This window comes from Phasianus colchicus, chromosome 4 (assembly GCF_987193195.1).
Source record: "Phasianus colchicus chromosome 4, bPhaCol1.hap1.1, whole genome shotgun sequence".
Taxonomy (NCBI): domain Eukaryota; kingdom Metazoa; phylum Chordata; class Aves; order Galliformes; family Phasianidae; genus Phasianus; species Phasianus colchicus.
The window spans coordinates 19,606,411-19,627,416 of NC_143439.1; the positions used below are offsets into that span (position 1 = coordinate 19,606,411).

Below are 21,006 nucleotides of genomic sequence, written 5' to 3' on the forward strand. Positions count from 1 at the left end.
TTTCTGTGCAGTCAGGGAAGATGGGAAATGTTCTGTGTGTTTAAGTTGCTGTTTGGCTATTGAAGAGAACAGGTTGGAAGAAAAAAGAAACATACAATTTGAGTATAAATGTCATACAAATATATTGTTATCAGGATATCCCTGTCTTGCAAGGAACGGGTGGTGAACAAGTAAGCAAATGGCCTAGAAAATGTCTGGAATTGTTGGGAAGTGGGGAAGGCATTGAAGATAAGACTACTCTAGGGAGAAGGTGGTGGATGTGTTTGCTGTTGTTAGCTTGTGCAAATTTTTAGCATAGGGTATTCACACTGTGTTCTTAATGGAGTTAGTCCAAGCTTCTTGAATATAAATGATTTGTTTAGAAACTTCACCTGTTCTGTACATGGTGCTTTCCTGACACTTCCAGCCTCAAAGCTGACTGTCTGGGGTTGGTTCTGTAGCTTGGGAAATCTCTACTTGACATTGGAAACTTTGCTTCTTAACCCAGAGGTCTTGTTTTTGTGAAAAATTAAGATTTGCTACCAGGTTCCTGTTGAAGCACGATGGATTTTTTTATTTTAATTCTCCTTTTTTTTTTTCCTTTTTTTTTTTTTTTCCCATCTTTTATGCAAAAGTATAAGCTTATGATGGCACTTCAGATTTCATGTGAGAAACAAACCAGTGTAGTGAGGGGAGGGAAGAAGGGGAAAGGATGTCGTGCTTCTTGTCTGACATTACAGTTATAATGTAACAGGGGACTGAAGCTATTGTTATTTAACATGGGGAACAGGGAGTGTTTTTAAAAGCAGTATGGAAGCACTTGATCTGTAACATGGGGAGAAAGAATTTTGTGGGCAAATCAAGAGATTAAATTACCAGTGGGTGGGAAAAAAGAGGTAAGTAGCCTTTGAGATTGATGCCCTTTTTTCTTTACAAAAAGAAAAAAATAACCAAAGCAAAACCCAAACTGTCGAGTGTATCTTTTCAGTAGAGATTATTATAAGGACTGTAATTAGGCTAGAAGGTTTAAATTAGCTTTTTTTTTTTTTTTTTTTTTTTTGAAGAAGAAAAGTTCTTGTCATAACATTGATATTACATAAATATTTTTTTTGTTACTCATTTTAATATGCCTCATTTCCTTTAACATCCATTTTAGGGTTCTCCAAGGTAAACAGTGCTTTGCTGGAGGATAAAATGAAATGATTGTTCTTTTTCTCTGCTGTCGTTTTGGATGACCATTAAATTTCACTAATCGATACTTATCAAATTTTAAGTACAGGAATTTGAAAACTGGCAAAGTAACTTAAGAGCACAACCAATCAGCCACTGATTTCTGCTCCTAAGTACTCTTCTGTGCCACAGCAGTGTTTGTAGTAAGTGTGTGCGTCAGTAATTAATTGTCAGTGATCGATTGCTCAGCTTTTGCTGCTCAGTGTTGGTAGTGGATGACCTAGTAGGAAAGTAGACGTGATTAGAAAACATTGCTATTTTTTTCAGCAACGAGAATAACTTGCTAGATTTTAACACTCCCTTGCGCTTCCATAGGAAGCTCTTTTCTGTTGGAAGTTAAGGAGGATTTTGCCACTGAGCTGCCTAGTTGGTGCGCATGTGTGTGCACCCGTCCTGCTGGGCGTGGGTGTGTCTCTGAATGTGTGCAAACTATTTGGGCATTTTAGTTTTCAGATGCCTGTTTCGGAGGTATTAATGCAGGTGTATTTTTGTCCCACTGAGCTTGCTGACTGTTCTACTGCACTTGTGTGCCTTTTTGTTTTAGCAGTCTTTTGGCCTTTTCGTTGCTGTGATTTGTCTTATTTGCTAATTCCTTGCTTGATGTCTTTTTTTTTTTTTTGTATTTTCTTTTTAAATTTATGTCCTTCTTATCATTTTAAAAATTACCTCTGCCTGCTTCTTCAGGGTTTTGTATGTTTTCTAAGTACAAGGCTAGTAAACTACCTGGATCAGTTTTGCTGCTGCTTTGCTAGTTCTGGAAAACAAAACGAAACAGAAACCCTCATGTAATTCACTGAATGCAGTCTGGAAGAAGTCTTGTTGTGTGGCACATTTAACCTCCAAAGTATTTATGCTGATAACTGAGCCCATGCTATTGTTGAAAGCAAAGCATGGGTGTGTTTTTTTAGATATATATATATATTTAAGGGTGGGAGATTTTTATAGAAATTCTTTATTTTTGGAAATTCTTTAAGTACAAATAACAAAGCAGTTGTGTTAGGCAAACCAAGATACCTCATGTTTGAAACTGGAGGAAATGTTACTTGTTATGAACATCTACTGCAGCTCGTCTGAGACAGTAGCAGGGGAGCTGTGTTTTGGGACTATACAGTATGGTAATGCTTGACTAAATGAGAGAGAATGTTCCTAGTAACCTATTAGTTTGGACTGATGTGTGCATTCATTGTCCACAGTGTATCTTTCCTTTTAACTAAAGACAAAGTCCTTAAACAGTTTTCATTATTTTTGGTTCCACAGTTTGTGTCTACTCAGAGCTCTCTAATTTTAGGTAGTACATCGTTGTTTCTATTACAAGAAGAAAGACTTGTTCTCTTTTTTTTTTGACTTTTGTTTGACTTTTAGTTTTAGTTAGCTTTGTTGCACTGACTTTATCTTCAAAACAGCTTTGCAAGTAGGAGATAATTTGTTTGAAGATAATGCAGTTGGCAAATAGAGTGTTGTTCTATGTGGCTTTACCATGTGCAGGTGGTGGTTTCTTATGGATTGTTACTCAGTCTTCCTCTAATTTTAGATGCTGACTGTCACTGCTGAGTTACAGAGTTGTTTTATTTAAAAATCTGAACATCTGTTCCTACCTTGAGTTTCTTTAACAGCTATGAGCCCAGCTGTGCAGGGACAGGCACAACCACTCCAATAAATACGATTCTGTTATGTTCTACTAATAAGCTGAACTTTGAAAAACTGTTCTAAAGAATGATGCAACGATATTTCTTGAAGTCATAAGTAGATACCGTATTTCTGTTAACCCTATTTTGTGATGGCTCTAAAGCTATGAACAGCCCTCTGCTAGTACTCTGTTGATTGATATCCTACCTCATTTTTTTTTTCATTGTCATCTTTTCCAGCTAGCATTGATATAATGATGGAAAAGAAGATAATGCAAATGTTTTGCAATATGTTTGTACGCAAGAGAAGTCAAAACAACATTATGTAAGCGAACAGTCCCACCCTCAGCATGTTCTTGAAGCTTTCATTTCTGTTTGTTAGGTTGTTTGTTCTGGGTCTGGTTATCTAAGATCTTGATCTTGTACGAACAAAGTTCTTGTAACCAGGTACCAGCAAAGCTCAAGGGAATGCTGAGGCTGATTTTCCTGTTCCTTTGGCTTATACTAAGAAAGGTGCTTGACAACATTGTCATCTTGGGTAAGATGATGCAGCAGCTTGTTGTGATGACTAGATAGTTTTAAGAAAGTCTTTGACCAGATTTGTTATGAGAGAATTTTGTCAGAAAATCAATTTTGTAAGTAAGTTCTTCAAAAAATCATTCAGAAACATTATTTGATATAGATTCAGAATATACAGCAACTATCTCAGATAGGTCACTCTGAAAGTAAGGTCTTGTATTTATTTCCGTGGAACTACAACAGACAGAACTCAATAACACCACTTGATAGCATGAATGCTCAGCTACAGAAACACTATTTTCAACATAGTCACCACCATTAGCTATGCATTTTCACTAGCAATGAAAAAGAGTGTGCATGCTGTGCTTGTAAAAAAATTTGCCTGGCTAACTGGAACATGGCTTGTCTGTCACATCACTGTTGCCACTGCTGAAATGCCTCTCTGTGCTCACATCCAGTGTTTGGTCTCCATAAACATTCAACAAGTGTAGATGAATGTCAATGGATGCCATTCCCCAAGGAGGGATTCAGCTCCACACCTTTGCTTCACACACACTTCCATGTCAGACACTATTTTGTCAGACCGCCTCTCTGCTGCCATCTGTCACACAGCAACAGCGTGCAAAGGAATATTGGTGGCAGGGTTCAACCTTTGCTGCTGTACCATCCATGCATCCTGGGGCAATGTAATAAAATAGGAGGCATTACCTTCAGAGCGGCCCTCATAATTTTGGAGACTTAAGATCTGGGTAAAGGCAAAGTGGTTCAGAGATGTGACTGCTGATCTGAAAGGTGGATCGCATGTGTAGTTAGCAGTGAAAATGTGTCTCTTTGTGAGTTGGAAGTGAGCTTAATGTTTGTCTGTTTATGACAGGAGCCTTAATTTCTGTGAGAGGAATCCGCTTGATCTTCTTATATTTAAATGACTTGAGTAGGATTCAAATATAGCAGTTCATCTCTCTTTGGTTAATTTTCTTAAACCAGCGCATTTGAAAACAGTAACTGACTAGTCTGGTAACCCCAGGTTTCAGGGAAGAAGCACAAAGTATGTGGTTTTCTGTGGGTGACTTTTGTAACTTCCTTTCATCCTTTGAATTGCTGCAGCAGATGGATTAGGTATTGTTTTTACCTCCACTGGCAGGTCTCTAAGTCTTTCTTTGTGCCTGTGAATAAGAGTTAATATGCTGTGCCAGCTTACCTTTTTAGAAGTTAAAGATCTAATCAACTACTATTTCTACAGGGAATGCAGAGGGCAACCAATGTTACCTACCAAGCTCATCATGTCAGCCGAAATAAGAGAGGCCAAGTGGTAGGAACAAGAAGTGGTTTCCGTGGATGCACAGTCTGGTTAACAGGTACACTTATGGAATTCTGAGGCTCCTTGTGTTTTGTTTTAATTTTTCTTCTGGAAAGCTGTTTAGCTGTAGCTTCTATTTTCATCCAAAGTTGAATGTGGCACCTGAGCCCTTGATGGTGTTTTATTATTATTTTTAGGCCGACTGTCAAGAAACTGCTCTGGGACAGTAACTTGAGAGTCCATCTTGTTTGGTTTACTTAGCCTTGTCCTTTGCTTAATTCTAGTTCTTGGACCATCTTGCTTCCTCTTGTGATTTATGAATTTTTAAAAAATCCGTTCTGCCTCATCCTACTTCCCATTTCACCTATTAATATATGATACTTTTTCTTTTAAGAGTTTATGTTGCTCAGTCACTTCTGTAAAGATTTCCTCTTTTTATATTCTTCTTATCTCTTTGGGTTGAAACAGCACTTTAACATGAACCTTTGCCTATTAATGGCAATTGCATGTTGATGCAATGCATATAATGAGCTATTTTAGTGTAGTCTTTTTCCACTGAATTGTTTTGATTGTAAAAAGAAGGGGAGAGTGAATTCTGGAAGATGGCTTTGTTTTGTAAGCATCATTTATTTAGATTTCTCTGAAGCACTGACAGACTAATGTGTCGTGTTTTTTGTGTTTTTTTTTTTTGAAGTTTTTTTGTGTATGTGATATCTGTGGCGCTGTTACTCTGCAAGGAGTGTGGTATGGTCCCTTTCTGTTGACTGAAATTCACTTGATTGTGAGATCTTCCTTTTCTGATGTAAATGTGACATATCCTCAACTTCATTTTGGGTTTCTGAATTTAGTTTGCTCAGGTAGAAACAACTGTCAGCAACGGGAAATAGGTACTACCTCTAGCTGTAAAGGCCAAACTCTTAATTTCAAGTGGCATGCTTAGCTTTGTGTATTATTCTCCCTATATCTCTTGTCTGTATTAGGCACTTAGCTTTTGTTGCAGGTAAGTATCTTCAAAGGCCAGAAGCATGCATTGTTGCCGTTACTTTATTGGGCTTTTCACACCAGCAGTGTACATGCTCTGCAATTTGCCCTAATTTGTTTCTGTGCTTATGATATATAATGATATTCAATATTTTAGGTCTCTCTGGTGCTGGGAAGACCACAGTTAGCATGGCCCTGGAAGAATATTTAGTATGCCATGGCATTCCATGCTACACATTGGATGGTGACAACATTCGCCAAGGCCTTAATAAGAATCTGGGTTTCACACCAGAAGATAGAGAAGAAAATGTCCGTCGGATTGCTGAGGTTGCTAAACTGTTTGCAGATGCTGGTTTGGTGTGCATCACTAGTTTCATCTCTCCTTATGCTCAGGTAAATGCGAAAACCTTCTAGATATTGTGAAGAAAGCAAAATGCAAAACGTCACTCAGAATTTAAGTTTTAGGAGTTCCTCACTGAATTTAGCCAGGATGAAATGCCTCCTTTTTTTCTTCTAAAATGACACTTCTACTTTCTAGAGACAATGACTCAAAAGTGTTAAGCACCAAACTAAAACATAAAAATGTTTAGATTACTCCTAAAACTGGAACAGTTCTTCAGTTTACCAGGTAGAATTATTAATTTAGCATTAGGAATAAAAGCAAAAGATACTACAAGAAATTGTCCAAAATTACAATATTTTGTTTGATCCACTTAAGTGCCAGTACTTTATAAATGTGAAGACTTGGTATACACTTCACCTAAATCCTCAGTTTAACTGTTTTTTAAAAGCAGCTCTTCTCCAGTGAATTGATGGTAGGAACTCTATTTTACCAAGTCAAGTAAAAAGCATGTGATTGCTCTTAGTTCTTCTTTAGTTCAACAGGACATTAGCTAATCTGCAGATTAGCTTAAATCGGCAGAGACAAGTAGAACGCATGAATGCAAAGTCTCTTGAAGAACAACCTGATGGCTGTAGCTCCTAACATGAGAAGATGTTATGTCTTTGGTCATAGTAAAGAACAAACAATTCTTTTGATAATTACTTGTGGAACTTGAGATCCTGCAGTAAGACTTAACATGGCTATTTTTTTTTTTTCTAATGACTTTTATGAAAGGTGGTTTTAATAGATTTTTGGAAAGGCTTTTTTGTTATTTTATTGAATTCATATATGAAATTCACTAATTGTTTCAACGATAGTAAGCCATGCAAATAAAGTATTTGGAGTGTACAAGTCTGTCCGATAAGTGAATGTGCAGAAATCTGGTGATCTGGAGAGAAGGTTGATTGTAACAGGAGCTGCAGGTAATATTTGCTCTGGCTTTACTACCTGAGGTAGATGCAACTCTCAGGATTGGCACTGTTAGTACTGGAACAGGTATAGATAATTATGTATTCTGTGGCTGTCTATAAAAGCCAAAACTGGTTCATGTAAAACCTCTCTCATCTTCTTGTCAACTGTTAACATGTGAAGAACTGTAGAAAAGCTAATGTAGCTGTCAGAGCTACATTTTAGTTCTTTTTCTTCAAACTTGCTTACATTTTACTATCAGTATCTTTAAAATGAAGTTCATAAGCAGAAAGGCAATACAGATATTATATGGGTGCAATCTTTGTTATTTCTTTTCCCTTTTTCTTTCAGGATCGTAATAATGCTAGACGAATTCATGAAGGGGCCAGTCTGCCTTTTTTTGAAGTATTTGTGGATGCTCCTTTGCATGTCTGTGAACAAAGAGATGTTAAGGGACTGTATAAGAAAGCCAGAGCTGGAGAAATTAAAGGTAAACCTAGATTTGTTTCTTCCTTCCTACTTAAGTGACATGTTGTGATTGGACTACACATAAGTGACCGTACTAAAATCTGTGAATGTGAAGCAGAACCAGGTAAACTGGGGATAGGATTGAGCAGGAAATTGTGATTAACTTCCAGCTGGGAGAGCTGACTGCTTTAAATGCAAAATACAATAACAGAACAAAAATGTCTATCCTCACATAGAAAACATATAATTTGCTCCAGGTTTTCATTTGCAGACTCTCAGAATTAAAGATTAGTCTATCTTCTTTCTGTGTCCAATGACTAGTTAAAAAAGAGCCTGATTCTCTGAGTCCATAAAAAATGGTATTAGTAAGAATTACTGTCTTCTCCTCCCAAAAAGTAAAGTGTAGTCACCATCCCTCTGTAAAGATTCTTCACTGAGAATGCATCTGAAGAGAATAACTTCTATTTTGATGTTAGGGTATTGTACTAGTGCCCATGAATATGATTTTAAGTCCCTCACACTCGAATGAAGATTGCTTTGCCACTGGGCTTAATTTTTTTTTTTTTTTTTTGGTGCTGCTAATTTATACATGGTTTTTAGAATCTCCTGTTTCAAAGCAGATTTCTAGGAGGTGTTGTGAATTGCTTACATGGTCTGTGAAAGCAGTCCTTACAACCACAAGAGTTAGATATCTATCTTATTCTATCTAGCTATCTTAAGATGGGTATGTTAGCTGCAAACTAATGCAATAGATGATTGAATTCCCTACTCTGCAAGGTATTGCTTGTGTGAATTAAAATATATACTTGTTGAAAATCAGACCCTTTTTTTTAAAAAAAAAAACAAAAAAAAAAACAACACCTAAAACCTACCTTAAAAAAAAAAAAGTAAAAAGAAATCACAACTAGTAGTGACAGACAGTTGATGAATGTGTTGAAGTGCACAGTTTTTCATCAGTGCTACCATTTTATTCACAGTGTAAATTGGATATCACAGAATCACAGAATGGCCAGGGTTGGAAGGGACCTCAAGGATCATGAATCTCTAACCCCCCTGCCACATGCAGGGCCACCAACCTCCACGTTTAATACTAGACCAGGCTGCCCAGGGCCCCATCCAATTTGGCCTTGAAGACCTCTAGGGATGGGGCATCCACAACCTCTCTGGGCAGCCTGTTTCAGCACCTCACCACTCCCTCTACAAAGAACTTCCCCCTGACATCCAACCTAAATCTCCCTCAACTTAAAACCATTTCCCCTTGTCCTGCTGTTACCTACACTTTCAAAGTGTTGATTCCCCTCCTGTTTGTAGGTTCCCTTTAGGTACTGGTAGGCAATGAGGTCACCCCGCAACCTTCTTTTCTCCAGGCTGAACGAGCCCAGCTCCCTCAGCCTGTCTTTGTAGGGGAGGTGCTCCCGTCCCCTGTTCATTTTTGTGGCTCTCCTCTGGACCCTCTCCAACAGCTCTTTGTTCTTCTTGTACTTTTCTTGATCTCTTGAATATCAACAGACATACAATTTGCCTGCTGCAGAATGCTGAATTTAGATGCAGTCATGTGGTAGGGATTAGCAAATGGCTCAATAAAGAAAAAAGCAGTTGGTTTCCCTATGAAATCATTTCTTAATAAAGTTAAAACTTTGTGCTCTTGCCTGGCTTATGTCAAGGAAGCTGCTACGTGAACAGTGTTAAAGTGCAGTCATCTTTCTGAAGAAATCATTTAAGATCTTTGTCTTCTGTTTTGTAGGCTTTACTGGGATTGACTCTGAGTATGAAAAACCAGAAGCCCCAGAGCTTGTGCTGAAAACTGATTCCTGTGATGTGAATGATTGTGTACAACAAGTTGTGGAACTTCTTCAAGAGAGGGTGAGCAGCAATGCAGGTGTATCTTAGTAACTTTTTCAAAGCATGAGATCTGAATACGCATGCTGAAAAATGCAGATGAAATTTTTGAGTTAGACTTCCACATTTTTAAGTTCTAACTTTTAAAATTGTCCTGCTGTGTGTTACTTTTTCTGACCTAAGTCTTGCAACAACAGTGATCACCAAGTGAAATAAACTCTGGAGAAGTAGAGGACTATATTAATTGCCAAAAATGCTTGCTTAAGGGAGAATATGGAAACACTGGTGAATGCTAACTTTTAAATTTTTTGCTAGCATAGGAGAATTATAGAAGGATAAGAGGGTAATAACTTAAGGTAACTGCAAATTCAGTTGTCTGCCTTTGATTTGCCAGACCTTTTGCCTTCCTATCACTTTGATAGGATGAAGTTTGCTTCAGTATTTATGTAGGATTAATTTGTCTCCTTATATTCTTATTCGTTGTGAGTAGCAAGATGACACTTCAGTCTGTGATTTTAGTTTAGATCCTCCAACAGACTGTTCCTCTTGTTTTTTGTGAGGTGGATGTTTGGGACATTTAAGGTATAGGCAATAGCTTGAGTAATGCTCCACTAAGAAAAAAAGACCTCATTATATAGACAGCATTGAGTTCATTTTAGTCTACTGTTGCCAGTACAGCTTTGGAGACATTTAGTTCCTGTTTTCAAATTTTCAAGAAAATGCTGTTAACAGTTCACTGCTTGATAAATATTGCTTGGGAGATCTGGCAGGACAACAAGCCACAACAGAGTGCTAGACAGGTGCAGATGTACCCTAGTGCTCATCTGAATACTTTTTGGAGGGAATAAGGAAAGAGCTGCCTGAGTCCTACTATAGGGGGTGGCACTTCCTGGTTGTGAGAGGCCCTGAGCCTCCTGTTCAGAAGACCAATCCAGTACATATCATAATTCTATAAACCAGTGTGCTAACATAGTGATCCCCAGACTCTTGCACTGGTACATTTGGTACACAATAGTGAATGCTGGCTTCTGGCCCAGTCAGCTTGGCTCTATCCTTTGCTTAAAGCACATTTTAGTATTTTATTTTCTTTCTAGAGAATGGTGCCATGAATAGAAACATGTCTTGGTGGTTGGTTACTTCAATAAGACGTTGAAACCAAGGCATGGCTGAACAGTTACATCTTGTTCTCAGGCCATATATAACCCAATGGTACCCTGACAATATAATTTCGGTAGGGTTTTTTGAAGTTGCAAACAGTGGTTATGGTTTTAAACAATTCACTATGGTTAGTTAGGAAAAGGGTTGTAAACCAGCAGCATTAAAAATCATCTGGGATGTTTGTAGCTGAGAAAAACATGGTTCAGAAGTCCACTCAGTGTTGGTAATACTGGAATTTCAACAGCTGAAACGCAGCTGTACTGTATGTGTGTGTTGAGCTAGACAGATGGATGTACACAGATATATATTGAGAATTTGGAATATTTTTATTTCATAGGAAATGGAATGACTTAGTTCTTAAAAGTTTCCCATAATACTTGCAAAGAACTCTAACAAATTTACCCAGTATTCACCAGAAATGTGTTTCTTCCCTTAGGGACGAAAAGGGAGGTAACCACATGAGGACTAATAAGCAGCTGTTGAATCTGGGAAGTTACTGTGTGGTGTAAATCAGTTTTGAGGAGCACTTGGATAGGTTTCTTTACATGTAAATGCAATGAATAAAACACTTCAAAGTTCTTTTCAGGGAGTTAGAATGCGAGCTACTGATGAGTATCTCTTAAAGCTACTGAGTCTGAGTCATAACTATTTCCTTTTTTTTCTAACTGCTTTCAGTACTATACAAATAAGTTCTTGCTCAATCCATTTTTTTTTCTTTTTTTTTTTTTTTCAGTCAGAAAGGCATGTGTGGCTTTGGGCTTGATAAATTTGGCTCTTAGTGTGCTGATACCATCCAATGGAGCCAAACAAGCCTTGTGCAGATGTTTGGCTGTAGAGATTTCATTGTTTCCATTTGTTTTTTCCTGTCAACAATTGTAGCTGATCTAGCTCATTAAACAAAGCTAGGATTTTGCAGTAATGAAATCAGTTCAATATTTAACCAGGGAGATATTTTCTCAAGAAGTCACCTCTCAGGAATGCCACCTTTATTATTAAGGAAGTGCAAAAACGTATAAAGCAAGTATTGCATTTCTAGTATGTAACTTTCAACATACTGAGAAAAAGTGTCTTTTAACAACTTTTGTACAAAAGTCCCATTCTTGGGGACATAATGCAGCTCTCCAAATACCACAAAAGCAAACCACAAATTTTGGGAATCCGATTATATACTTCTACTATTTAGATCAATCTGTTGTGAGTATAAACCTTCACTCTTCCTTTTACCACCCATCCCCCAAATTATAGCTAAGAATTTAATTCTTATCCAAGTTCAGGAACTTTCTGTTCTGAGACTGGGTATTACACTTGTTGAAGGGAGGTTCTCCATATGGTCTTTTAAAGCATTGATTTCTTGACTATATTCATACAGTTCTTTACAAGTGTATTCAGAACAAAGTAGAAATGGAGAGTAACAATTCCAGGAAAATACATAGAAATCAATTCTTCTGTTCTGTATAATCTCTTTCTATATATTTTCCTCCATTTATATTACAGCTATCACTGTCACATAATGATTCTTTTTGGATCAAAGTTCTCTGTCTTATCTAAGTTCCTCATTTATTCATTGATCAAAAATGTAACAAAGAATACTCTGTGTGATTACCTTGGTTATGAAATTGGATTGCAACAGGCCGGAAACCATCTTTCAGTATTTTTTGAGAAACCTACAAACATGCAGATCAGTATTTTTAGTATCTCTAAGGTTTATGTAGGACAGACGTTTCACATCTTCAGCCCAATTCTCAATTAATTGACTATAAAGTATACAGTCAGTAGAGTGTATTTGATACAGCTGATTGTACTCATCTGCTGGCTGCGTTTTACATGCAGCCTTGTTTTCCATCTCCTTTCAAAACTACATCAGTGGAAAATTTGTATGAATACAACTTCTTACTTAATTTTTGAGCATGATGATAATATCAAATACCTACAGCAGTAGGTGACTGAGTGGGACTTTCTGGGTTTTGTAAGACAAATCATGAGGATTTTAAATGATTTATAATTGTGCAAATAAGTTTTTTTTCCCAGTTGCTCTTGCAATGAAGAGGGCCAGTAGCAAACTTGGCTATGCTTTTGCTAGGTGGTTAGAACAAGTGACCCTGAGAGTTTGTGGACACTTTAAATATCTTTGCAGATATTTAAAACTTGGTTGACCAAGCTTCTGAGCAGCCTCTTGTAATTGGTTTAGTTTTGAGCAGGAAACTGGACTAGGTGACCTGCAGAGGTCCCTGTGTGATTCTGTGCTAAGGCTAGTAGTTATTTTGTGTGAGAATGGAAAAAGCCATGCCCAGTGTTAACAATATACAAGGCTGTACTAGTAGTTTTATACTGCTGCAGTGAACACATATTTATTGTTATATCCACAGTGAGCAGAAAATGACTTCAGCTTTAGGTTTAATTAAAAAAAAAACCACCCACCTCAGTATTCAACTTCAGTAATTCCTGCATCAATAAAAGATTGATTTCTTCTCATGCTTAGGGAAGTAAGCACAACCTTCTGTAAGTTATGGATTTCTTACTATGGGGGTAGGTGTACTTTGGTTATTACTATTTTCCATTGGAAATATAGCACAGAGTGATATTACTGAAATGGATTTCAGCAGCTCCAGGTGTGTTTTCTTTGTTTTGAAATAGCATGTATAATTTTGTGGTTATTATTAAAAAATGAAGCTTCAGTTATGTTGAATTGTGTAATTAGATACAACAATGGTGTCATTTTTGTTGCTGCTAAATTACTTCTGCTTTCTTTATTTTTTCCTGTATTCTGGGAAAAGGGAGTGGCAATTTTTTGGTTCACAGTCTTTGTAAGCTTCAGAGAGTCCCTTTGGAAGGTAATCGTCTAGTTGGATTTCCTGACTACTTGGCTTATATGAGTATTTCCTCAATGTTTTGGGGTCTAAAAGTTTTGTCTTAGTTAAGGTGTTCTATATAAGCTAAACATGGCTTATTTTGACCAAAACAAATGTGTAAAAAGCATAGTCAGGACAGAAATAGCAGTGAATTTCTGAGGTCCGAAATTTCTCTTTTAGACACAAGGAGGGGTGCTTTTGTAGCTCAAGTAAACTGAAAGTGTATCAGAGATGGGAACAAAACAGGTGTTAGTACAGGAAATCTTAGTTCCCTTTCGTAAGATTGCAACTGTCACTGCACTTTTTATTCTTTCCTGTGTTTAATATTCTGATAAACCTCCCTGCAAGTTCTAGATAGCAGTAATTGTGTGAAACAGTGATAATGGTTAAGCAAATAGTTCTGTTTCTTTCTTTATGTAAACCATTTAGTGGCCTCACCTATCAGTCAGTACAAACTTACATCACTGAATGACTGGTCTTATAAATCAGCTGATATTTGTGAATGTCTACTGGAAACTTGCCTGAAGGCTCTTTTTTTTACAGACTGAGAAGGGCATTGCTATTGGCAAAGAACTGTCACGTCAGTCTGTGATGTCAGTGACCATGTTGAAGTGGTCACTAGGTGGCCTACTAGCCTCGTATTTATCTGAAATTCATTCAGTTTAACGACCTATGAGCTTCTCTTGCTGATGTTTTAAGTCAAAAATACTGCTTTAAATGCCATTTTTATGTCTGCTGATGAGTCTAGTCTACAAATCCTCTAGATATTTAGCTCCTATTTAATGTCTTAGCATGCCATAATGTTTGTGTCACTCACTGTAAAACAAACAACAACAACAACAACAACAAAACCATACCACAACCACCAACAAAACATCAAAATCTCACATCTAACCATATAACCTCTTTGGCCATTCCAGTTGAAATACATGTAACCCTAGATTAAAAATATTGTGAAGATGTCTTTGGGTGTTTTCTCTACTTGGGTAGAAATACAAATGCACATGTGGCCATGGCTGTAGTTGTAGTTTTCTACGTAGTGCTTTAGATAATGGTGGTGGGGCTTGAGCTGTTTTACAAGCAGGGTTGAATTGCCTACTCTGGATTTATTGCCTTTTACTGTATCTAGAGCTGCCTTCATGCTGTCTACATCCTCATTGTGAGGCAGAGAGATTGTTCACAGAAAATACATTCTGTAACATTTGTTGCTTCCATTGTTTTACCCACTAGAGGGACACTGAAAGTAGGATAATATTGGAGAAAACTTCTCAGTAGACACATTTATTTAAAGCTTCTGGTGGTTTGTAAAATAAGAACATTATACTGTGGTAAGAAACGAGGGTCCAGAGCAAAATATTCTGTGAAGCTGTGTAATGCGTACCCAGACATTACTCTTTGCTTATAAAATCTGCTATTCTTACCAGCAGGCAGCACTTTTATTTGATTCCGAGCTTACTGCTGTGGAGAGCCTGCAATGGCTCTCTTGGGCTGTAAATCTTCTGCTCAGACAGAGAGAAGACAAGACAGGTTTTACCTCATTTACTATCTAATAAAATCACTGCTCAAACAAAGTCTGATTGTAATGGATTCATTTTTTCCTAATACAACACAGTGTCTAAGTGCTAGTTTGTTTTTCTTTTATTTGTCTTTGGAGACAAATAGTTGTAACAGTTTGCTAGTCTCACAGCTCTCTTCACTCATGACTGCAGTCATTTTCTCTCTCTTTGTTCATGCCACTTCCTTTGACTTTCCCTGGAATTGGTGCCTGACATCAGATAAATGCTTGACTAAGTGCTTTAACATTCTTGGGCAAACTTTGTGTTTCTGCAGACACACCTGTTTACTGTGGACTGCAAATACAGGAGTCATTTTTATTTTTCCAATGTATTCTTGTTATAGGTCTGTGTATGCCTTGCTGTATGGGTGAGTCCCTCCCTCTACCCCAGAAAGAGTTACTTCACAGAAGGTTTCAAAAATCTTAAAAACCTGTTTTCAAAAGAACATTTTCTTACTGTTCTCAGAATAATGTTGTTCTACTAAACACCACTGGAGCAATTTGACTGGGTTTTGACATTGGATATCACCTTGTGTCTGGAGACTCTTTGAAGTTTTATCAGGATGACCTTCCTTTCTCTTCCCCTTTTTCCCTTGAAATTGTGTCCTTATCCTTATGAGGGATTTAAAATCTAGATTATCATGAAGTGAGAATATCTTGCTTAAAAACCATAGAGGAAAAATGCTTTTTTTTAATAGTGATATTATGTGGTATTTGGGTTATAATTAGAACACTGATTTTATTTCCCTGGCTGTCAGATAGAACATTCATGTTATACTTATGTATTAATAAATTTCAGTTTTATTTTCATATTAGCACTGTTATATACTTGATTACTTAAGATTTCAGAGACTGAGCATTTATGTTCTTTAGCATGTATAAAAATGTAAACTCTTTCTGCTATGGCTAATGTAAAGGTTAATAAGTCACGAAAACTGCACTTAATTCAGTACTTAAATAATTACTAGGTAAGTGTTTTATAGTGATATGGGTTTTAAAAATACTTCTTGACAGAACGTTTCACTGATGCTACTCAAGCCAGTAGCTTTGCTGGTAATATATACAAATCTTGAGCCAGTGCTCTTAAAAAGTTAATAAAAATTCCTTACTGCACATATTCTTGCTAGAGAGCAGCACAACATAGAATTTTACTTCTTGACTATATATTCGGTGTCCAAGAGGCATTCTTTGCAAACATAAAATTGTGATTATTCCTTTTATACAGGACATCGTACCAGTAGATGCCTCGTATGAGGTGAAAGAGCTTTATGTGCCAGAAAACAAACTGAAGTTGGCTAAAACTGATGCCGAGTCTCTGTTAACCTTGGAAATAAACAAGGTACTGTGTGTTCATTTATCTTCTTACTGAAGCTGACAAAACAGTCTGTGGTTAGACAGAACTATGTATAATCAAAACACCTGTACTAGTTACAGCCTGTAACGTGACACACATTGTCCTTCTTTTCTTGAGGAACATAATAGCATGTTTTCTTTTGTCATTTTTAAGAGATAGCAATTGACTAATAACTTCGTAAGTATTAGCTGGAATTTCAGATAATGCTACTTAGTTTGTCCTAAGTCTGGAGATTAAAATTTGGTAATTTTTTTCCCCCTTGTCCATAGACTAAACCATTCTTTGGAAGCATCGTGTGCATAGTTGTTTCTATATGAATTATTAACATATATTTTTTTAATTGCTTACACAATTTTATTTTGAATTGTAGGTACTAACAAGGAGTATTCTCCTTGTTAGTAACCTTCAGGTTAAAGTAGTAACCCTGCATATCAGGCTTGTACAGTTGCAAACATAAGTCTATAAATAGGTGATCAGACCTACTTCATTAGTTTTTGCTTTAACTTTTTTTCTAATTGGAATGAATTCATGCTACGTGTTCTGGCTTCCAGGACAAAAATAACGTGGAGAAGCATGGATCAGTGTAATGCTTTTACTTCAGTTAAATGTGTGATTCTCCAGCTTAGTATTTAATTTGACAGAGCTGCTTCTGACTGTGTTTCTGTTCTTCCTGGTCATCTTTTTATGAAGAACTAGGCCTAAACACAGACACAGATGATTTTTTTCACTGACTTTTGACTTTTTAATGGTTCTACTTTAAAAGTGTACCCTGGCAGCTGAAAAAGCAAGCTGCACTTTGCATTGTGTTTAACGCAGCATAGTCAGCTGGTCGAAAGAGATGATTCTCCTGCTCTGTTTAGTGTTAGTGCAGCCTCACCTTGAATTTCATGTGCAATTCTGGTCTCCACAAACAAAAACAATATTAGGGTTCCTGAAAGCATCCAGAGAAGAGCAGCGAAGCTGGTAACAGGGCTGGAAGGCGTGTCCTTTGAGGAGAGGCTGAGGGTGCTTGGTTGGTCCAGTCTAGAGAAGAGGAGGCTGAGGTGCGACTTCATTTCTCTCTGTACCTTCCTGAGGAAGGGAGACTCTGGGCTCTTCTGCCTGGTAGCTGAGGTCAGGACCTGTAGGAATGACACAAAGCTGTGTTGGTAAGGTTCAGACTATACATTAGGACAGATTGCTTAAACGTGAGGGTGATCAAGCATTGTTACAGGCTTCCTAGAGAGGTGGTTGATACCCTGTGCCTGTTAGTGTTCAGGAGGCATTTGGATAATGCCCTTGATGATATGCTTTAACTTTTTTTTGGCTCTGACCTGGTCAGTTAGTTGCACTTTATGTTCATATGTTCCTTCCAACTAAACTTCTCTGTTCTATTAAAACTTTTAAGTATTTGTATCTGGGACCTAACTAAGCATGTGCAGTGAATGACTTTGAAGTACTGAGACATCATACCAAGCACTAAACTAAGTAGTTTTAAAACTGCTTAGATTTCTAATATATTTTAATAGTTCCTCTCACTGCATCTTACTGAATTTCCTTTCACATGCATCGGTAAAAAACTGTATACTGCTTTGCAGAGGAATAAGTATTTAGGGTCACCATTATTGAGTTTCTGTAGGGTCCCATTCTGAAGCGCTTCTCATCTAGCAAAACCAGCCTTCTCCCTCTCCATTCCTGACTGGTGTTTTTTTTTAGATACCAGCAAGTATATAACATCAGCTAGGGAAGAAAATGTGTGTTTTATTTGTCTGAACATAAACTAAATGATGTAATAAAACTAGTCATGCTCTTTGCAAGAGAGACTTGCACAAGTGGAGTCGGTGGACTTTGTCCTCTGTCAAAGACTCTTGACAAAGTCTTAGTAATGCACATGCAAAAATAATAAAGGCCACACACTAGGTCACAGTGTGACAGTTTAAATGGTAAGGAAGGAAATTCCTGTAAGATGTTGCATCTTAAGCTAAAATAAATGCTCTCCTGAGAGAATTTGTTCTGGATTTTCTCACTACTTTCTGCAATAAAAATCTCCTTACTAATCTGTACTAAGATCAGACCCACTAGTCTTATCTCTCCCTAATTCTGTTTTGTAGTTTTTGTATGTATTACTGTCTTTTTTTTTAAGCTTTTGTTTATCTTGCTTTATTGAGAAATGATAGAAATGAAACTCTCTAGTTCTGGTAAGATAAACTTTATCAAATTTTTATAAGTAAAGCTTATTTGTTTTTAACACTATCAAATGTGATCTAGTGTAAGAATTGGAAAGTAGTTATAAACACTGAGGAGCAAGTTGTTATTTTTCTTACTTACAGAGATTTGAAATTCTTTGATTAAGACTATCACACTGAGAAATCTTCCGTTCACATTGCGTTTTATGCTTAAGTCGTCTTCTGTTATGATGAACACCTGACGACAGTCATTGAGCGACACCTTTTACGTACTCAATTTCTCTGTTTCTTTACAAGGTGGATATGCAGTGGGTGCAAGTGTTGGCTGAAGGTTGGGCAACACCCCTGAGTGGCTTTATGAGAGAGAGAGAATACCTGCAGTGCCTTCACTTTGACTGTCTCCTTGATGGTAAAATACTTCTATTACTAAATCTGAGCAAGTACTACTTGTAAAATATTATTGATGTTTTGCTTCTTAGCAATGGTGTGGTGAAAATTTCTCAGGTTTGTGCACAATTTGAGATGAGAAGATATAATAGTAAAATCATTACTTTTTAAACTTTTTTATTCTTTTTATTTGTACCATCATGTTTGAAAAATCAACACCTTATCTTTTTGCCTATACAAATTATAATTTATGTTTTTAAATGCTTTCAGTTTGGAAAAGATTTTAAACCTGAAATCAACATTTCTAATTTGTATTGAAGAAATCTGTTTTAGAACTCAGAATTGAAATTCAGTTGCTGTGCAAAGAATGCAAAAAGGTTTCTTCCCTGATGGTGATGAAGGATGAGACAACAAAGTGACTTGAGTACTGTAGCTCTGTCAGGTATAAAACCAGAATTGAGAAAAGGGCTTGACTGTGGATGATTGTCGCATGAAATTGAATAACTGCCTTAATAACTACCCTGTTTTAACAAATACATTTTATTTTGCATTACCAATAGGCTAACAGAAAACATCAGTTAAAGCAGCTAAGTGATATCATCATCAGATTTAAAATTCAATAGTGATTCTCTTTTATTCCATTTGTTCTTCTTTGAAGATTGTTTTACATCAACTTTTTTGTGTTTTTGCATGCTTTATATGATAAAAGGGATAGTAAGAAGTTCTGTTTCCTTCTGTTACTATTTTCTTTCTGGAAACCAAATGGCAGAAAAAAGCTGCCGCTTGTCTCTGACTTTTTTTTTTTCTGTTATCCTTTTCACCCAGCTTTGTCATTTTTAACTTCCTGTCATGATTAAGATATGATTAAAAGGTTTTTTAAAAAAAAAATGTATTGCTCAAATAATGAGGAAACCAGCTGTATTTAATCTCACCTCAATTACCACCAATAGCAAAACTATTAAATTCAAGGGGGCCATTACTTTTCACTTGGAGAACACCTAAGAGTTTTGCACTCTTTCTTTTTATGCCTGAACTTATTACACTTTTGCCACTGTTTGATATTTAGTATTTACTCTACTGGTTTCTTGGATCTTACACTTGTAGTCAAGAAAAACAACACTTCTAGGATCTAGCAGTGAAGTAAATGTTTAAAAATGAAGACCATGTAACATTTGAATTCAGATATATTGGGTTATGTTTGGAAATTAGTAGCTAGTAAGCTTACAACTGAATGAACTATGCAAAATATGTGACTCTACAGTTTCTTCTGAGGTAGATACATTCGAGTCTGAATGTAATTTGATGTGAACAGCAAAAGTCACCTTCTGAAATATTTGAATTACGTATGCTAACTACAAAGATGTATTTTGCTGCTTTCATCACAATGAGCTTTTCTTACAGACTGAAATTATGGCTACCGAGGGTGATATTTTTATTTATAATAGTCGTAGTAGTAGCATCTTGAGTAATATTTTAAGTTATCTGGTTTGGTTTACTGTATTCCTGAACTGCTTCCTGAACAAGATTTTGAGATCCCCTAAACATAGTTTCTTCCCAGTATGAATACTTGCGTGCAGCTATAAGTACTGGCCATTTTCAGTAGTGTCTTTGCTCTTTTCCAAACCTCAGTGTTTGCACATCCTTACAGCACATGAATCTAATGCAAAATTACATCATAAAGTTGTCCTTATTGTAAAAGCTAGAACGACCTGTTGTATTATCATACAACAGCTAGACTACGGTCTTGCTTATTAGGAGATTTGATGTCTGGACTATAGCTGATAACGGGAATGGCTTTTCTCACTCTGTAGGGGGAGTCATTAATCTTTCAGTGCCTATAGTGCTGACAGCTACGCAGGAAGACAAAGAAAGACTGGATGGCTGTACAGCAATTGCATTAGTGTACGAGGGTCGCCGCGTAGCCATTCTCCGTAATCCAGAATTCTATGAGCATAGGAAAGAGGAACGTTGTGCGAGGCAGTGGGGAACGACATGCAAGGATCATCCTTACATAAAGGTATGCGTGTGAAGTTGAAAAGCCAGTCTGATAAAATGTCCTGTCTGTGGAGATGCAAATGAGTTGAAGTTGGTGTCTGTGACTTGTGTATTTTGAGAACAAAACTTCTTTGAGAAATAATTAAAACATTTGAATGGGAACAAAGGTACTCTTCTGTTCAATGTAGTTCATGAGTAATCTGTGCTTGGTGTGAAAACCCAATAAAAATATGAACATGTGAAATGAATTTGGGATACAGAATCTGTGCTGCAGAGGTGGGGGCTTTGCCCTAATGTGTGCCTAGGAAATCCAT

At 36.9% G+C, this 21,006-nt stretch overlaps 1 protein-coding gene across 2 annotated transcripts in view; it reads left to right on the forward strand.

The window, feature by feature from the left end:
• Nucleotides 1-21,006, forward strand: part of PAPSS1 (3'-phosphoadenosine 5'-phosphosulfate synthase 1) — a 77,775-nt gene that overhangs the window by 2,643 nt on the left and 54,126 nt on the right. For both annotated transcript variants that reach the window (XM_090138823.1, XM_031607523.2), the window contains exons 2-8: nucleotides 4,594-4,708; nucleotides 5,789-6,024; nucleotides 7,274-7,412; nucleotides 9,135-9,253; nucleotides 16,017-16,130; nucleotides 18,608-18,719; nucleotides 20,509-20,714. In XM_090138823.1, coding sequence (XP_089994949.1) covers nucleotides 4,594-4,708; nucleotides 5,789-6,024; nucleotides 7,274-7,412; nucleotides 9,135-9,253; nucleotides 16,017-16,130; nucleotides 18,608-18,719; nucleotides 20,509-20,714 — 1,041 coding nt within the window. The remainder of the gene's footprint in view (nucleotides 1-4,593; nucleotides 4,709-5,788; nucleotides 6,025-7,273; nucleotides 7,413-9,134; nucleotides 9,254-16,016; nucleotides 16,131-18,607; nucleotides 18,720-20,508; nucleotides 20,715-21,006) is intronic.